This window comes from Chamaea fasciata, unplaced genomic scaffold (genome assembly GCF_029207755.1).
Source record: "Chamaea fasciata isolate MVZ Bird 193981 ecotype frontalis unplaced genomic scaffold, bChaFas1.0.hap1 SCAF_3, whole genome shotgun sequence".
NCBI classification, from domain to species: Eukaryota; Metazoa; Chordata; class Aves; order Passeriformes; family Sylviidae; genus Chamaea; species Chamaea fasciata.
Window position 1 is genome coordinate 95,203,399 of NW_027094088.1, and position 20,849 is coordinate 95,224,247.

General features: G+C 35.5%; 1 protein-coding gene across 1 annotated transcript in view; it reads left to right on the forward strand.

The window, feature by feature from the left end:
- SNTG2 (syntrophin gamma 2) overlaps nt 1–20,849 on the forward strand; it is a 219,053-nt gene that overhangs the window by 89,560 nt on the left and 108,644 nt on the right. Inside the window, exons 2-4 of the mRNA XM_066179844.1 lie at nt 3,835–3,972; nt 17,592–17,648; nt 17,736–17,793. Coding sequence (XP_066035941.1) covers nt 3,835–3,972; nt 17,592–17,648; nt 17,736–17,793 — 253 coding nt within the window. The remainder of the gene's footprint in view (nt 1–3,834; nt 3,973–17,591; nt 17,649–17,735; nt 17,794–20,849) is intronic.

Here is a 20,849-nt window from a genome sequence, read left to right on the forward strand (position 1 = left end):
GGCTACTATTTTTAAATGAGAAATCAAGACGAACATAGCTAGTTAAATGTGAGATATACATATACATGCCAAGACTAAGTTCCCATTTAAAGGTCCTTGTTTGAAGAAACTGTTTGCTGGACTGGGATTTGCTCACTAGAGTTATGTGTGCCGTCTATTTAACATAAAGAGAGAACAAGGGAATGTGCTGAACTTTGATTCAAAACCATTTATAATGGTCTAAAAAAAGCTGACTTGAAAGGCTGGGAGAAATCCAAATTAACCTTATTGATTCTGAAAACAAAAAAGGTATTGCTGCACCTCATCTTGGATCACATCAGGAGTTAGATGAAGTGTAATGTAGGTGTTTTTAATAGTAATAGATGAGCTTCAGTTGAAATAGTGAGATGGAAAATGCTAAACTATTTAATAGGTAAATCTACATATTTCATTTGTTACCTGATCTTCTGTTACAAATGACAGTTTAGAGGTTTTTTCATTGTGTTTCTTCTAAACATTTTGTCCTAGGGTGACTTTATGATGTTTGTATCTACAATCATCTGTTCTTTTTATGCTGGATATTAAGTTCTGCACCTTAAAGACTGGTTCTGAGAGCGAAGTGGGGAGTGTAGAAGCACTGAGTTTGTTATCAGTAACTGCACTTGCTCCCCCACATCTCTCTCTTCACACAGACTGTGTTGTCTGCAGCACAGACAGTATGGAGAGAGCTCTCCATTGCAATTAGTTATTTTTTTAGCTAGCTAATGCAGAAAAGTTCCCCAGACTGTGACTTCTCTTTTTCTTGGAACTGGTCAGCCTGCTCTGGATTGAAAACCCAGAAAAACACAGGGAGCTCACACCTGTGGCCCACCAGGGCTGGGATGCTGCATTTTCCAGCAAAGGAGGGGCTGATAAAAGAGACTGAGTGAGCTGAGCTACACCCCACTACAAGGACTTTCTGAATTTGCCTTCTCTTCAGAACAGCGGGAGGTTTTATTGTTTAATATTATTCATTTTTTTATGCTTGTGAACACTTTGCTGGTTAAAAGTTTTTCCACTTTTCTTGAAGGAAATCTATTCCCTAATTAGTAGGGGGAGGGGCCACTTGAATTTGCTTTTCTATTGGGACTCCATTTGGAGATTTCCTCCCAAAATTTGCCCTAAAGCAGGACACATATGTAACAATTTCTAGCCAGAGATTTGTTCTGGGTGTAAGCTGTATAAAGAGTGCTCCAGATCTCTGTTCTTCCATTGTTTCTGTAAATCATTCTCTGGTGCACAGAAAAAGTAACAGTGGTCACCAGTCCAGGTGGGACAGTGTTGCACAACATCTGAACAGCAGTAAAATTCGGGGACAGTGTTTTGTAAAGGCTGTAATTCTACTGTTTGGAAATACTTCCTGCTGGCAGCATGGCTTTTAGGCAGGTGGTACTGGCATAGTTTTCATATGTTGTCATTCACAAAAATGTATTGATAAGACATTCACACATGCTGAAAATGTGAAACGACTCAAAATCATGGAAAAATAAAGAAATGTTGGATTCCAAACAAGTGAGATTATTAAGGCTTTATACCATGACTGAACTTTCTTTCTCTTAGACATACCCAGCAAATACTAAATAGATTTGTCTGCCCACAATTAGGCACTTAAATATAAGTTTTATTTATATTTACCTTATAACTGAAAGTAGATAGCTATGACTCACTTGTTCCCTTCTAGATAGGTGTATAAAAGAGATCAGATAGAATCATGCTTCAGAGGTGTCTGTTGCTCACCACTGCCTGGACAGATTCTAAACAGCTGTCTTGGATATGGGTTTCTCTTACAAAAACAGGCTGAGAGAACTAGGGTTTTTCAATCAGGGAAAGAGAGGGCTCCAGGAAGACCTTAGAGCAGCCTGCCAGTATCTAAAGGGCACCTTCTACAAAGCCAGAGAGGGACTTTGTACAAGGCTATGTAGTAATGGGACAGGGCAGAATAGCTTTTAACTGAAAGAGCATAGGTTTAAGTTATATATTAGAAAGATATTGTTCCCTACGAGGGTAGTGAGGCTCTGGAACCAGTTGGTCAGAGGAGTTATGAATGTCCCATTCTTGGAATTGCTCAAGGCCAGGTTGGACAGGGCTTTGAGCAATCTGGTTTAGTGGAAGGTGTTCTTCCAAACTGCAGAAAGTAGATGACCTTTAAGGACCCTCCCAGGCCAAGCTCTTCTGTGATTTCTGCACTGTAAACCTTTTGTGAGATCCATTACAAGTTGAAGATACTTACATGTGGTTGTCTACTGACATGACCAATGTTTGTATCTCATTATAAACATGGAAATCTGGTCATGCCTCCAGCTAGAAAAGGACCTGGGTATCCTAAAAAGCTTATGTCAGCTTTACATGCTCAGAGATCTTGGAATATCTCAGTGTCTTAAATGGCAGAAGTGACCTACATGGGGACAATTTCTTTGAGCCCAGGGATAGCCCAAGTACATGAGCAATTCACCTGAGCAACTGCTCTGTATATAATTCAGAATAAATTTGATTGTTGTCTAGGTTGCATTTGCTATTTCTGCTCTAAGGGAGGTTTTGACACTCAGTTGCAGCACAGAGCGACAGGAAATTTAAGTGCTTTAAGCTTAAGCTGATCCTGTTTTTTAAAGATACAAAAGGCTTTATTGACAATCACCACAGACCTTTCTCCCTATTGTTATAGAAATGGAAATATTATTAAGCTAATTTTTTCATGTTTAATTTTATTTTTTCAGTGCACAGGACATGTTTCTTCTTTAATTTCTTTACTCTTTTTTATACAGTCTGCTATTTAAGAAAACATAGATAAACGACTTGATATTAAATCTTTTAAAAACAAATACTGCAGCTAAAACTTAAATCATGCTTTATTTTTCTTCACTTGCATAACATACAGTGCTGTGATGATGCTGTAATATACATTATAAATCAATAAACAAGTAGTACTTTTAAATAGGAACACTCAGAACAGGTGTTTTTTTTCTTCTGAGCAGTGAATGTAAAGATCTGAAATTTCATTTGTCTGCATATTTTAACAAATAGCTATAAGCAGTTCTAATAACACAGATTTTGTTTAAGGAAATATCTGACTGAATGTTAGTGGGAAATTTAAGTGAATAAACCAGAAACTAAAATAAAGGGTTTTTTCTACTACTTATGTAGAAAACATTGTTTATACCAAATAGTTGACTATCCTATGGGGTTTACAAGTTACTAGTCCAGTGATGATGTAACTTAAGAAATGTATGTTCATCTTATCCTAAACAAAATAAAGTCTGTAACAACAGGGTTTAGTTGCATGATTTACTATGTGAAAACATAGTTTTCTACTGTAACTGAACTCTGTATCTTAATGGCAACTTTTATGAACAGTACTGTTTTTTTTCTGACAGAGTGGAACAAACATCTTTAAGACAGGAACAATATTTCACTTCCCCACTTCTTGCCAAAAATGGAAAATGTGTTCACATACATTTAAACATACCTGTCTGTTTCTAATACATTTTAGTAAGTCTTTGTATAAATAAAGTCATATAAAGGACATTATTGATTGGCAGTGCTTCTTTCTGGAAGAGTACAATGGATAAATTTTTGTAATTTTTTTACTCTTTGCATATTAATGTCTGCTTCAAAGACCACTTAGCCTGTATTTTCCAGTACAAAAGAGGCCTTTTTTGTTTAATCCATTTGAAGACTGAAAAGCAGACCAGTTTTCCATTTTCTGTAAATATTGCTCATTTGTATACTTTTTATTTATTAAATGGGACAGAGCTTGTTCTTCACCATTATGAAATGTTCATATTCCTAAATTTTTGTGTATGCCTTTCTTTTTTGCAGACTAAAACTGGTATTGCATTGTTATATGATGAAGTATCTGAAAATGCTTATGACATCCGACTGAAGCTTACAAAAGAGGTATTAACAATTCAAAAACAAGATGTCGTCTGTGTTAGTGGAAGTGATCACAGTGCAAATGTAAGTGCTTCTATATCTCTGTGCTTTTGACTGTGCACTGTAATGTCTTTTGCAGAGGTCAGCTTATTGTATTGGAGTGCTAGAGATTTTATTGGGTAGTGGAAATACAAGTAATTCTCAGTTGTTGGGTCTTCTGTGCTTACCTATATTCAAAAGAGTAAAAACAGCATTTTTGACCAGTGCTATACATACTTTATTGTGACCTTTATAATCTTAACAGAAGCAAAATCATCTATAAATACCAAAATTAAAGCATTCTTCCACAAAACATTGCTGGGCTATTAAATTAAAGGAGAAAAGGAAAAACTATTTCCCAGGGAAAGCATTTGAAGAGTAAACTGAAACAGCAGAGTTTTCTTCATTTCTGTATCAGGCAGGATGTCTGTTCAAGGGCATTGAGCTGACTGAGAGAACAGTTGACGGGCACTTATTTCACTGTAATTCTCTTTGAGGCACAGATGGAGCATAATCAGTGCCAGCATGTATGTGGTGTTTTTTTAAACCAAAATTCAGTTATACTGCATTTTCAAAGGCTGTGGTGCCTCTAAGCTATAGAGGAATCTTCTGTGTGACCATTTGGTAATGTCACTAGATAAACTGGTGGCATTTTGCATAAGCAGTATTGCAAGGGTGTCTAGGTTATCAGCATCCCTAAGTAATGTATTTAATTTCCTCATATAAACAGTGAAACAGTATTCTTGAGTTTGGAATACACATACTTAGTTTAACTGAGTAAAATCAACTTAGTGAACTTGCTGGTGTTTCTTAGCCTGCACAGTTCATGGCAGCCTCCTCAGCGGGGGCCAAGGGAGAGTGTTTCTATCTTGTTGTATGGCATATGTCATGTAAACTTAAAATCTGGCACCTGGGGACATCAAGTGGGTTTGTGATACTCTGCTAAGAATTAGAAGCAAAAAAGCATATAATGGGTGCCTGTGTGTGTATATGTGAATATGTTAGAAAGTCTGCCTCTATAATATGTAAATATTTCATGCCTGCTGCAGTAAGTATTTGTATAAATGGTTTAATATCACACATAAAAAATAATTTGAAATAGCTTTTAGCAATTCAAAACATTATGTATTTGTCCGTGGAATTCTGTGGAACATGACTTGCTCTTTAAAATGTTTGAAAAGGTTGATCAGTGACAGGCATGTCCACTTCTGGTTGGTTTGCTGAGATAAGTATAAGCCTCATTCATCAGCTTTGCATATACTTTCTGCTTCACTGAGAAGCATGAAAAAAAACAAAGCTCTTTTTTTTTTTTTTTTTTTTTTTTTTTTTTTTTTTTTTTTTTTAACCAGCCATTGCTGTTAATGCTGATAAGTTGTATGCAAACCAGCTGCAAGAGTCATAGTAAAATATGATGAGACTTCAGTATATTGTGTCTGTGCATATAATTATACATGACTGCTATGGACTCGATGGTGTTTAAATGCCTTGTGTATGAATTTCATGGAAAAAGATTAAAAATTCTATCCTACATAGTCATAGGTTATTTCTTGATTGAATCAACACAAGCTAGTTGCATCTGAGAAAATACTTTATCAAATCTGTGTATGTGTTGATCAACACCCAAAATACAGCAGGACATCCCTCACCCAACTTTCTCAAACTCCAGCCTAAAGCAGTACAAAAATCCACCCTGAACAATCCAAGTCTGCCTCTTCCTTTTAGTATCAAGATTTGGGTTGATTTTGATGCCTTTTACTCCTATATTTTATGGATACCCTAAATAGTATTTCCTGATGGAAGGGTAGGGAAACAAGCTTTGATAATATTTAAGGAATTGAATTTTGAAATAAGTTCTGGAAAGTAATAGATCTTGCAGAGGAGGCATAGCTGGGATTTGCAGCCACTGCATACAAAACGAGTCCAAGTTCCTTGGTTGTATTTCATCATCAGTAGTGATCGCGGTAATGGGTAGAGCCTAGAAAGAAGTGCTTCCCAGGACTGTGGCAAAGAAAGACAGTTTTTCTTGGTTGTAGATGTAATGTTAATGTGTAAAAGTAAGTGAATTTCAAGTATAATTCAGATGATAAGTTAGGTTAGAGTTGCAAAGTATTGCCTCTAGGTATGGACACCCATTCAGAAAGGATTTCTCCTACCTCATACTACTGAGAAATAAGAGTGGGCAGTCCTGCCGAGCTGCCCTTTCCTGGAAAACATTGTTAACATTGTCCTTATTTTCCCTAAGTTTTCTTGCTGAAGACTCTGAAAACTGAATTTTAAGGGTCTGATCTGTTTTTCTGTGTCCCTTACAAGATATCCCGAAGGTCCCTTTCTGAAAGTGTTATCTGCAGTCCTCACAGGATTCTGTTGTCAGACTCTAATGGGAAAAATGGATTAAACTGTCTTCATGGCCATATTCACTTTTTCTGCATTATACTTTGAACCAAATAAAAACTTCTGAACAACTAGCATTTAATATGAATGCAAATTGAGTGTAACATGGAGATAAACACTGGGTTTTTTTACCGTATATAAATTTCTAGTACATAGGAACTCAAAAGCAGAATTTCAAATCAGGCTGAAATAGCTGGTAGTTCTCTAGCACTGAGTTTGGTAAGTTTTACAATTACAGTTGCATGACAGAAACTGCAGAGATAAATGCTTTATATTTCAAGTGGTTAAAGAGAATAGTTTTCAATCCCTGTTCTGTATGATTCAAAATATTAATAGAAAATTGTAACCTGAAAGTTAATGCTATAGCGGTCATAAACGATCACATTGTCTCACTGATTAATTCTCCTTTCTCTGTACTTTTTCATTCTCAGGAATTCGTAGTAAATCTTTATTTTACACATAGACATTCATCAAACTGGTCCATTTGCAACAAAAATAGAAATAACTTTTGCCTTCTTTTTGTACTCACCTCAAATGCATGGGAGGAGAAAAAAACTGGGTGTAGAATGACTTTTCCTCTTAGGTGGGATATTTGAATGGAAAACTGTTGAAAACAAAAGTTCTGTTTCTACTTGTGGTAATACTTTTTTCTCCAGCTACTTACATGGGACAGCATTTGTGAGATGCATTTGCTTCCAGGCTCCCTTTTACTGACAAGTTCATTAATCCTGAGGAAAACCGAGGACGGGATTTGGAGCTGTGCGTGCTTAGCTCTGCTTGTCTGGTGTACTTCTGAATGCTACACTGAGGACTGGCAAAGACATCAGTGATCACTGGAGCTACTGTGATGAGTTGGACTTTCAGCAATAGAGATTATACCCAAGGATAAAAGACTCTTGCTATAAAATCCCTTTTACTACCATCATCCAGGTCAATTCCTGTTTCATATTTTGTAATCTGCCATTCATTAAGTGCTACTTTTAAGCATTGAGAAAGCTTCACGTTTGATGAGATATTTTATACCTGGCTTACTGTAATTTAATGACAGTTCAGCCCATTTCACTTCTTGCAATCTTGGACTTGGATGAGAGAGTAATGAGAGAAAAACATGTTTTTCTGTATACACCTTGAATTTTGAAATTCAAGGTGTATATAGAAAAAATAATGTAAACTCAGCTGGTTTTTTTTGATATTTAATTTTTTCACAGTAGGCAAGCTGTTTTTAAGTACCTCTAAAATCCTTCTGGATTTGGAGCTAATTATATGAGTAATATTTTGCAGTGCGTTTTTATATAATCTTACATTCATAATTGTATGTAACTATTTATAAATATTTGCATAATTTATATTTATGTGCTAAACACGCAATCATTCCATCAAGTCACATTTCATATCTTCAGACTTGGCAAATTCTAGTGTTCTAAGCAAGTCTTCATGACTTGGTGTTATGTTTGGGGTGTTCAGATTTTAAGGATGAAGGAGAATGTGTGGGTGCATCAGAGTCACAGTGGTGGAGCTGTCCTCTGTGATGAAACAGCTATCTGGATGAAAACAGTTGGACTTCAGTAAGGCTTTTGACACTGTCTCTCACAGTATCCTCATGGACAGGTAACCGAGCACTGGAACAGGTTGTCCAGAGATGCTGTGGAGTCTCCTTCACTGGAGATATTCAAGAACAGTCAGGACACAATCCTGTGCCATGTGCTCTAGGATGACCCTGCTTGAGCAGAGGTTGGACCAGATGACCCTCTGTGGTTCCTTCCAAACTCATTCTGTGACTCATTCTGTGATTCTCTGAATTGGTGCACGCTCATAGAATCCAAGCACAAAGGTATTGACAGAAATGGTGAATTGAAAATAAATAGAAAGTTTTCCCTATCTGCCGAGTATTTTTATCAGAAGATATTTTTCCCACCAGATTTAAAGTTTAACAATACTCACAGAAATAAATTAATTATATTACAGACAGGGAGAGATCCATTTTAGCTAAAGCAGAAACAGGAAGGCATTGATTTTTAAACTTTATACTTCATGGAGGTTCTATTGTATTTTAACTCTTTCTCACTTTACCTGCTAAAATTAATTTCTTACATCCTTAAATTCTTTGGTTTTCATCCTTCTCCTGTTGACAGTCCACAGTTTTATGCCTCTCCTCTTTTCATAAGCATTTTCTTTCTTTTATTTTGTATTTTATTTTTGTAAGAAACAGAACAGAAATTCTTCCTTTTTTATCCAAATTGGTTCTTCTCACAGAGCTGAATTGGTCAGGGGTCAGGCAAGGCGGTTTTGAATGCAGGTGGATGGCATCTTGGTTGGAAGAGGAAGAGGCTTCTTTGAGTCTAATAGAATTGGTATAACAAAATCTTTTGCATGCTGGATACTCAATGTTCCAGCTTCACAAGCTGTGTCTTAGAATGAAGCAAAGTTGGTGAATAAGGAAGAAAAGCAGCAAGATTAGTTGTTTTGTTGATTAAAAAAATAGAAAAAGTGTCTGAAAATACTGTTTAAATCCCTGATGAGATTTCTATGCGTTTTCTTTTATAACTCAGACGCTAGTAAGGACACAGAAGAATGTTATTTTAGAAAACTTCTAGAGAACAGATCTGAAAAAAAATCTAAAAGTTGTGGGTCTTTTTAACCCAAGGAAATTTCTGTCTCAAGAACTTCTAATATTGCAGTTTTCCCAGTGACTGTTCTACCATTGATGGTGTGGTACTTTAGTCCAATTTTTTTTTTTTTTAAAGATAATAATGAAAAATTTCTATCTTTTTTTTTAATCTTTTTTCAAGCATCAAGTGAATTATTAAGAGTCTTCCTTTTGAAACTAAGATCACTGTATGGAGAAAATACATTATTTAACCGTTTGTTATTTGTTTTCCATGCTCTGGAAAGCTGACCTAGATACTTAAAAGATAGCTATCAAGTAATTCCTTAGGAACTTTATTGTGACAGATCATATGCTTATCTTGCTGCCACTCTGAGAACAGATAGAACTTTGCATCACAAAATCAATATGAGTATTTCTTAGCATAACAAAAAACCTTTATTATTAAAGATAGACAGAATAAGTAGCTTAAAAGAAAGGCTGACAAATAGAACAGAGGAATGCAAAGGACACTTTGAATATCCTTGAAAAAAAATCTCTTCCTGAAATGTGGAAAGAGTCCAGCTAAGGGTGAGTACTCATACCAACAAGATAAAAGAAAGGCATCACAACTTTGATAAGTCACACATATACATAAAAATATGTGTCCTTTAATTGAAATTTCAATAAATCTATTACACTTCAAACTATGACAGTGTCAGAACTGGTAAATTGTAGCTTAGACATTGGGAGAGGCTTCGTAGCAGTTTAAAACTCTTAACAGTTAGGAGCAAACTGATTGTGATGGAAGCATGAGGCTTTCCAGTGTCAGTATTTGGGATATTGATGGATTCAACCTCTGTTGTTCATCTTCACTATAGTCAACCTGTGAAATGCTGTGAAAAGTTGAATGCAGATTGGCATTACTCAGACAAAAGCTGTATTTTGGCAGGATTTAGCTATAATTTGTTGTTACAGGATGCCTTTTTAATTGTAAGTAATCAGCTAATTTTTAATAGAAAAGGTATTATCATATATTGACACAGGCCCCATATATATGTTATTAGTAACTCTGGAAATACATATTGTAGATGATCTGTATTGATGTAATTTGTCTCCTAGAAGAGAGTCTGGTGTCTTTTCACACCACTTGCCAAAAAAGCTCCTGTTCCAAACTGAGTATTTGACAACTCAGTGTAGAAGCACCTGAGGATTATTCTGAAGTCATACTGAGCCTGTGTTTCATTCAGACACATTAATATGATTCCTTCCCTCAGAGGAATAAAACGCCATGGACTTTGTCAGTCATCTTAACTAGAACAGATCATGTAATTATTTATTTTGAAAGGGACCTCTTGAGTTTATCTAATTCAACCCACTGCTGAAAATGGTGATAACTTCCAGGTTGTTGAAGGCTTTGTCCATTCATATTTAGAATATCTCCAGCTCTCTGGGCAGCTCTTGATACTTAACCATGTGAAATTCTTTCCTATTTTTATATTCAGTTGGAATTGCCTTTGTTGCAAGTTGTGACTGTTGCCTCTAATGCTTTTTCTTTGTACACTTGAGAGAAAAATTGTTTGGAGTTTTTTGTTGTTTTGCTTTTGTTTTTTTGTTGTATAATCCTCCTTTAGCTTGGCTAGCTTTGTAAGTAAAATGAGTGACTTCATTTTTGTCTAAAAAACTCCACAGAAATTCACCAAGAAAATCTACTTTCCCCTCAAAAAGAACCCCCAAACTGCCCACAAAAAAACCCCAAACAAACAAACTAAAACCCACCAACTTGTATCTACAGTAACGAGATAAGGTAAAATTTATAATAAGATAATGATATAAACTGATAAAAAGGTTACTGTATTTAATCTGCAGATGTCCCAGGTCTTTTTTTAGCACATGAAAAGATCTGCTTTTGATTTTACAAAAAAAACCTGACATGCCTCAGTCAATTTTTACTGCATTCTTCCTGTCCTTTTAGGAAAGGGTGAGAACCAGTGCAGTGCAAGAATTTAAGCTTCAAAACTCTCCCATTCAAAATAATATTTTGATTTTTGTTTACCTGTTCCTTATTATATCTTGCTTTCACTTCATGGAAGTGGAGAATAAAACATAATGTTACCACAGAGGACTAATTTGAGTATTTCCCTCTCTTTCTTGAAGTTTTCTTGACTTACATTTACATTGTCTCAATATTTTTTTCTGCATAATGAGTTACACTGTCTTTTTAAACAGTGAAATTGTTTCTAATAATATGGAAGGCTTTTAAAAATTATCCAGACTTGGAACTAAAGTTTATACAGATACCCATGAATAAAGAGCTTTTTCCTGGAAACCAGACATTATTGACCAACCATAGCAAATCCTACTTATAATAAAGTTTGTTAATTCAGACCCCTCCCCCTCCCAGTGTAGTTTTAAAGAAAAGCTGCTTCATTACTTTTCAAAGCATTCTTTGGTTGTTTATCTGGTTAATTATACGATGCTTATGGTTACAGCTCCCTGAGGGGAGAGTATTAAGGACTTGTGGAAATGCAGACGTGGCATGTTCAGTCAGACTGTGGCTAACTGTGTGACATGCTGCACTCATTTTTAAGATTTATGTATACTCAGGATATACATAAGTAGTAACAGCAGTAAGGAAAAAAGCAGCAATCAAAATTCAGTGCTTTCTGTGTTATAGTCAAGTATTCTTTGAACCTGACTGCCATATACTGATAGAAGGAGTCTCTGTTCCAGTCCCAGGTGTTGGCATTGCAGTTCATCTGGTGTGCTGTATGATATATATATATCACATTTTCATAAGGCTGTGTGGTTCTATGTAGGAGCAACCGTTGACTGCAGGGAGAGAGTTCTCTGGAGACCTGAGACACTCTTAGAACACATGGTTTTATTGCATGGGTCGTAGGTAAAAGGGCCTTGCCTTCAGCCACCAGCCTCAGCTGCAGGGGTGTCCCAAAGGGAGAGGGAAAGAGAGGGAGGGCAGGAGCAAGGGCAGGAGGTAAGAGCAAGGGTAAGAGAGCGAGGGTAAGAGAGCTAGGTCCTTGTTACAATACATTATATCTCCTTTTGTGTTGAATATTCTAATTTACAGTGACCATCGGTCACTGACGGTTGATACAACGCGAGGTACAAAGCCTACAGACTTTGCATACAGCCTTTGAGAACTGCTATATTACTGTATCATTCTGTATTCTAAACTCTAAAGACTACTTTCTTATCTACCTTTTCCCTGATACCTTGGCAGGGCTGCTCCCTTGGGTCCTTTGGTGTCCCTTTGTTTGCTATCACTCAACCCATCTCCAGCTGATCACTGTCTTCCTGCCTGCCATGCCTACATCTCAAAGCTACCTTTCATTTCTATTTCACTCACAGGTTTTATATTTTTAGAATCTCTTGCCAGGCAATCATATCTGTAAGCTTTTCCTGTCTCATCTTTTCCAACAGTTCTAGCCTTGTCATGTAGGTACCTATATTGTTAGACTTAGTGGTTAACCTTAATCTAGCACCCTCTTTTGTTAGCGTACTGCACGTACATGCTCTCCTTAGTATGGTGTTTCTTTTTAATTCCATCTGGAAATAATTTTGGCAAAAGCAGCCCCAACTGTACTTTTAAATCTATGTTTCTGCAAAGAAAGTCAATGTTATGAATGGATGTGGGGGTTTAGATAAGTCCTTGCCTTTTGCCCAGGCCTCTGGCAGCAGGCAGTAGCTTTATTGAGGCGGCCAGCACCTCAATACCCACTCTTGTTTGCAAGTTCTTTAATAACAGCTGATTCAGTCTGTTATAGAATGAATTATGTATTTAACAGCCAAAAAACTAACAGATGTAAGACTTAAAGTAATACTACACAGGAATAAGGATAAAAAGGGAAACTAGTAGTAGGTATACCAGTTAAAGGTACCTATTAATGTTACAGCTACCGAAGAAATAATATAACTTAGGATTCAATATATCTTACCATCCAGTTGTGTCCAATTGGGGCACATCGAGATCCTTTCCCTCAATCCCCAGAGGGAAGTAACCATGGAATTGCTTCCCAGCTCCGGGGGGGAGGTCTCAAACGCTTCAGGGTGTAAAAGGCTTCTGCCTCTGTGATAACTTGTGTGTCTTTTATAGTTTGTAAAACAATGTCTCTTAGTAAAGAATATTTCTTTCATCTCTTCCCACATCTGTTCTCCAGACTAAGATGTTGATTCTTAGCTGAGGTCTGAGCCCTTTTGGTGCCAGAGATGACCCCTTGCTGGGCCTTTCGGCCCTTGAGTTATCTCTTCTGTATGCACCAGCCCTCTGTGGTAGAGAGGAAGGGGGTGGACATCCTGCGACAGTCAGCCAGTAGGCCCACGGCAACCTGCAGCCACTGGGTAGGTGGAATTTTGCTACCATTGAGTGAGAAGTGAGGGTTGTATGAGCAGAAGTGGAAATATCTTTTTGGCAAAATGCTAAATACATGTTGAACAATTTGCTGAGGAAGCTCGAGGTGTGGAGAGGTGGTGGGTGTGAGCTGAGAAAACCCTCCTCATGGGAACTCCCCATCTTGAGGAGAAAATTTCCTGAAGAATTTCAGCATATCCTTGTTCACCACATCCTCTTTTCTTCTTTTGGGATATGTAGCAACCAGCAGGATGTCTGCCTTTTATGAAACATTTTACTGGGTCTCACATTCTTACGAGATCTGTTTCTTCAGTCATTTCCTATCTCGTCAATTCCATGTGGTACCTTCAAGGGTTGCTAAGAAAAGGAATATACGGCTGGTATGTTAAGTTTTATAAAGAAAACTAACTCCCAAGTGAAACCAGGACAAACTGACTTCTTATAAACCTGTCCTAGCCATTGTGAATGGGCTTGTTTCTTAGAATAGCTTCTACAAAACCTGAAGAACATGGTCTGTGTCAAGTGCTCCAGCCTTTTCTGCTATGTACTTCAGTTTGATGCTTGGAAAAAAATATATGTATTCACTAATATTCTCATGCAGACTGGAACAGAAAAGTAAAATATTGTACATACAGAGTCTTTTTCAAAAACTTCTCTTTATATCAATGATTTTGGAGTGCTTCAAGCAGAATTGCCTTCTTAAATCCCCATAGTGCATTACTAAGATAGATAGATAGGTAGGTAGGTAGGGAGGTAGGGAGGTAGGGAGGTAGGGAGGTAGGGAGGTAGGTAGGTAGGTAGGTAGATAGATAGATAGATAGATAGATAGATAGATAGATAGATAGATAGATAGATAGATGGATGGAATACCTTTTTCTAATGAGACATCCTTTACCACAAGTACCAGTCCTGGGTGTTTACAATAATGGTTATAATGGTAATAATGACATATTAAGTAGGCATTGGCAGGTGGATAAAAAGTCTTCCTAAAACACAGCAACAGAAATAAGCACTGCAATTACCTTCTCATATTGCCCATTAAGCTTCAGTCATACCACTTCATATGAGCAAATACCAAGACATAAAATACCTTCCCAGAGATAAACTTTTCTATTAAGTTATTCGGGTTTTTAACAGAATCTAGTAAGCCTTCTGTGTAGAGCTATCTCATATCTAAAAGACAGGTATTTGACCATATAGTTCTCCCCATTACATTTGAAAGTGTCATTCAGTTTGCAGCTAATAAAAATATAGAATTTTTTCAACTGTAGTGTTCATTTTAGCTGTTATAAGCAGCACTGCACCCGTTACCAAGTAGTCTCTTCTCTGTACAGTTGTTGACATATATTTCTTTTAAATGGTGTCTGCGTCTTATATGGTTAAAATTTTCTGTTCTATCTGTTCCACAATATATTCCCTGTCTGGCATCATTCTTGGAGTTCCTGAAATTTTCTGCCTCACCAGTTGTCAGTTTGCAACAAGAAAAGGTCTCAAAAAGAAAGGAATATTTCATGTTGGTACCCTGCCAATTACAGTTTTATTACTTACTGTCTTACTTTATTACTTATTGTCTATTCAAATGCATCCTGAAGTTTTATGTGGGGTCCTACTTTGTCCTCTAATCTCCGAGAAACAGGAAACAAAACAGGCTGTTGTGCCATGGGGGGTACCTAATTGCTTCTGCTTGGCAGCACACCTGTAATGAGTGATTATTACAGAGTGTACATTGAGTGCTTTGGAACCCATGAGAATAAAGAGTTTCAAGAAACTGTAGATACTGATGAACAAAATAAAACAAAACAAAATGTTAGTTAAAAAGCAAAAAATTTAATTTAAAAAAAATTAATTTCAGCTTTGCTGTTCAGATTGATAATTAGTAAGACTGTCTAAAGAGTTTTCCTTGCCTATAATGAAATAAAAATTACACAGTAACTATAGCACTGTATTTTTTATTTATTTTAACACTGATACAAATGTCTGTCTCACTTCACTCTAAAACCATAAATAAATTCATCTGGAAAGAAAAATTATGTCTTGCCTGCAGGCAACCAAAAAGTGAAATAAGTTGTTAGTATGTTTGACTAAGACATACACATTGGGTTTTCAGCTGCATATGTGCACGACATTAATGTCACAAAAAGATAGGTTTGTTTATTTCCCCACAAATATTGCATTTCAGTTTTGGCAAGATGTTTTGGAGTAGAATTTTCTTTCACAGTTATTTGCAAAGCTACTGTGGGTTTCATCCAAATTTCATAGTCATGAAATTTTGCCCCTGCATAACAAATTCAGGACTGATTCAGACCTAAAGTCTACTGAGCCGACTGTCCTTTTTCTGACAGCAACTGTTAATGTTTCCTTAGAAAAGCCAAATAGGAAAAGAAAGTTATACTCTTCTGGTCATAGAAAATTATATGTGATCATAGAATTGAAATAAATTTGTGTAAATGATCTTGATCATGACGTAATCATGCTCAACTTTTAGCATTTTACTTTGCAGTTTGAACATCTTGAAAGGAAGAAAGGTTTTGCATTTTTTAAATGTAGTCTTTACTAAGCTGTTATGTAGGAATCATTTAGGTACAAGTTTAATATCTTCTTTTAATAGAAATATTTGAATATGTGAAATAAGCAGTGCTATGAACTCTTAAAATAGAAATATCAAGATTATATCAATATTATGCAAGTAGTTTGCATCATAGGGCTACCTATCAATGATATAAAAATGCATGTTAGCTCTGTTTCAAAGTATAGGATGCAAATAAGTAGTACCTTACTTGTCTTTTTTTATAAAACAGCTAAAGCTATCCACATAGCAGCTTTCTATTTGTTGTATGATCATGCTAAAGTAAATGTGGAAATATTTATTCTGTTGTCTCCTCGTGATGGGATATATTAGGGTAATATATTTTCAAGGTGTAAGTATAGGTGGAGTAAAACAAGAATTAAGTAAGCAGACAGCCATTAGTTCCTGGAAAGCAGCTCTTGAGAATGAGTCACTGAATTCAAAGTTAGGGATGTATTCTGATTTAGATCAGATCTGAAATTTGTCAGCAAGTGTGATAATTTTGATCAAAACTTTTGAGGCAGTTCCAAATGAAGAAAAAAAACTATGAAAAATTTGCATTAGCACAGATTTCAAAGAAACTGAATTTTATCAGCTGAAATTGAATCATATGAACTTTTTCATATGTCAGGTACCAGGTTCAAAATGCAGCAGATTTCCATTTTTAGCATAGACTAGTGTATTACAGTATTCCTGGGAACAGAAGCAATTTTGAAAATGTATGAAAGGATTCTTGGGTTTTTTTAGCATATGGATTATTTTTATCCACCTAAAATGAAACTGAAATTCCAGATTTATTTTGTTTCACTTTCCCCTGAGTCAATATGAACATATGTCTAGCATGATGAGTGTTATCAAAAAAAAAAAAAAAAAAGGAGCTATATGTATTAAAATAACTTCTTATTATAAGATTATGGTCTTAACTACTGAAATAAAAAATTACATTTATCTAAATCAGTGAAATTGTAAAACACCCAGACAGAAAGTATACATATATGAATAATCCTATATACAATTTCTAATGTACAGAAAAAGAAAAAAAAAATCTTATATGTTCAAGAATTACTGCAAAGATGACATTCTATCCACTACTGTTCAGCATGATCCAAAAAAGTTCCCATCAACTGTATAATTATCATCAACAGAAGAAGTGCTATTATTATGCTGTCAGGCACCATGAGTTACACATTATTGAAATGTCAAATTCAGCACACTGTTAAACATATGATATGTTTCTCTAGAAAAATATTGATAAAGGTTTATCTTCCTTATGCGCTTAAACTTGAAATGAAAAAAATTAAACATTTTAAGCAGACTATCACTACACTTTTTCAGCATGTGCTGCAAAAAAAATTGCATAGAGATCTGAAGACGTAGACTAGAAAACATTGGCGTTTTTGGTTGAAAAATAAAAACAAATATAGCTATGAAAATGCATACATCTGAGCTCTTCATATAGTTTTCATTTGTCGAAGGAAAAGTATGTACGAATTTCTGTTCAGGAAGAATATCACCTCAGAGATGGAAAAGCATACTAAAATCTAAATACACAACTTACAAGTTCTACTCTCTGTGATAAGGAATTAATTAAATGCCTGTAAATTAATGTTGAATGATACTTCAGAACTGATCACTCAGATTCTAGACTACCTTTAAGATTTTTTTTAAAGTAAATGAGAGCTTAGGAACATCTTTTATGCTCATTCAGATATTGTATTTTCACCTAAATTTATTTTTTCTGCAATTTTTTAAAGCACAGAACTGTTACACTTCGTAGACAACCAGTTGGTGGCTTGGGCTTAAGCATAAAGGTATGGGTAATGTCTCTTTTCTTCTTTTAAATTTCAGTATGACCACTTCAGTTGTGAGATCTCATGGTTAATATGTATCTCTTACAGGGTGGTGCTGAGCACAAAGTGCCTGTCGTCATATCAAAAATATTCAAAGACCAAGCAGGTAACTTATGCTATTTACTTATATAGTACTGTAGTTATTAATAGTTTCAGGAATCCATTTTTACTTCATGAAGACAGTTATGTTACAACCAAAATATTTTAAGTTACTTGCAAAAACATAAATATGACAGAGGAAATCTATTGATGTACTTAACTTTTCTAATGCAGAGGATAGAAAAGTACAAACCAATTTTTTTCCCCCAGACAGTAATTCACTACTATATGGTATGACTAACTGTGCCTAGGTGCCGGCAGAGAGAGATTTGTAGTGTTTATTATGGTGAAGATAACGCAACATCTAAATCAGTATAGTTTATCCCATTAAAGTATTACATTGACATTTATCTAGCAAAAGAAACCTTTGGGAGACTTTTTCAGACCTGAAACTGAATTTGGAAAGTTGAAGAATTGGTCTGGAAAACAAAGGGGCTGTTTAGTGAGGCAAAGTTTCGTGTGGATGGGCAGTGCCTTGCAACATGAGCTAAGGATCTTAGATGATCAAAACCAAAGTCATTTTCTCTTCTCTGGTGGATGTGGGCATGGGGATAAGTTTGGGTTTCTTTATTTTCTGAGGCATTCTTTTACTTAATAACATATATTAAGATTTTTTGTCTTCCAAAGCTTCTGTGTGTTTCCTCTCTTCCCTCATATAAATCTACCCATTTCATGTAACCTTTCCTTCAAGAAAAGACAAAGATTGTGATCCTCAGTGCATGTCCTGCTCTTTAAAGGTCTCAAAGCCACTGACATGATCTTTTGAACTCATCAGGCTCTTTTCCTGCTTTGGAGATTAAGCACATTTTCTTGACACCATGTTTCGACTCACGCTTAACTAGGTCACAGACTGTGCTGATTTTTCTCCCCTGCATTTTCTTCAGGGGTCCCGTTTTTACCTGTAATGAATTCATCTGTTTTCATCTGATACCTAGTGAATATTGCATGGATTGTCTATTCCTGTATCCTAGTGGAAACACTGATTCAAATTTCCTGTGTACAGTACTTATATTTCTTTTTATAATATTGTTTCTGCAGTGAGGAAAAGAAGGTGTTTTTATATTAATTGTGTTACTTTATATGGAGCAGTTATATATTCCTTAAATACACAGTATAATAAACAACACCAAGAAAATATGCATGAAAACAATAATAATAACAAACTAATATAAGCATTCAGGTCAAAGGGAAGTAATTCAGGAAATTAATCACCAACAAGGAAAGCTATGTCCTGCTCTCTTAAGGCATAATACATTCAACCAAGGTTAGTAGTGAGTTTGTATATAGAATACTTACATTCAGAGTTTTGTACATTGTGGGTAGTTTTTCTTTATATGTATTTATTTGTAGAGTAACAACTGCAAGAACAATTTTATGGGGTCAGCTTTTTTCTTCATATTTGGAAATCACTTCTCAGAACATCTTTCTCAGATTTATTCACAGTGTTACTCTTCTAGGATCATATATAACTGGAAATTAAGTAAAAGAACATGTCTAAATTTATCTCACAGGTGACATTGAGGCCATATTTCTGGTTTTAGACTCTAGTGTTTTAATGCAGGAGAAAACATTCTGGTAATATTATTTAAGGGAAAATAAGAAGTGTTCTGCAAATATGTGCATTCCCTCTCCATTTATATAATATATCTATATTGATACGCAGACAGACATACCGAAGTACACATGCATTTACATATAAAAGACTATCTGCGAAAGTTTAATGTAGTAAGAAGAAGTGTTATACCTGACGGAGAGATGAGACTGATTTATCTAAAACTAAGTTTTGGACTGAAAATCTGTGTATTCATAATGTAGATAAATCACCAATGGACTTCCATTACACAAGGTACTAATAACAGTGAAACTAGTTGGCTGGCTTTAAGAGTGGCTTTTAGCTAAGCAGTGAGATTCATTGCTGCTTCAAGCAAATATAATGAATTTTAAAAAACAGAAAAGGCTTTATTGTGCAGTAACATTAGAAAATAAATAACTTACCTGATAAAAAAAATAATTTCTTTTCAGGCATATTACTCTTTTCTGTACTTGAGTAAAATGCTTGAACGTAAATGAGTAAAATTCTCCTAAATTACTGAAGAGCTAATTTTCTCGAATGGTTGATAATTCGTGATACTTTTTATGAAATTTAATGCCTTGTATATGACAACACTATACAAGCATGCTTACAACCTTACGTTGTTTGGATATAGTATTATTTTTTAGTTCCAAAGTAGAAGCATAATAAAATAAAACAATTGCTTCTTTTTTAGGTATCTATAACCTTTGTGCTATCTAAATAAAGTAATTAGTTGTCTATTTTTGTACTGTTTAAATTTTTCAAACATCCGATAAGTGATTTTGTTGGTACTGACCTAAGCATCAGCTGTGAGCATTTGTGCTTCAGTTTTTGAAATAGCATGAATATTTCAATAGGATTTTATTTCATTATTCCACGGAAGCACATCCTTAGCACCATGCTTATAAATACTGTTCTTATGCTTTTGACCTCTCAGCTGTGATCACTGTGTTTATAAATTTCAAATTAAGTTATTCTAGATCACTCTTCTTTCCTGAACAAGTTCACTGAAACATACACAGAAAGTCATTTCGAGAGCATAACTTTACATTTCTGAAATACAAGATTAATTGGTTAGTGAGTGCTGGAGACTGATGTCCAATGTATTGCAAATCGCATATTTATATCCCATAAAAATATCCTGAGTTTTTCCTGAGCACGTCCTCCTCAACAGTATTATAGCAAGTTTTGCTAATTCCAATGACTCATCACCGGGTTTGGCCTTTTTACATTTTTTCTATTGATTTTGTCGTCCATTGTAGCAAAGGTTACATTTTATTCCCTATCTCCAAAGCTTTTGTTAAAGATAATTGCAGAGGGAAAAAAGTTCTGTGCCAGACTGTAGTGGTTTAGCAAGGAAGTGATTCTTCTGAGGAAGGTACAGCAAAACCAATCAGTGACTAGGCATGAAAATTGACGGCCAATATAGCCATTAGAAAGGTGACACGCCTGTGGAAACACACAGGGTTAAAAATAGGAGAAATCACGGG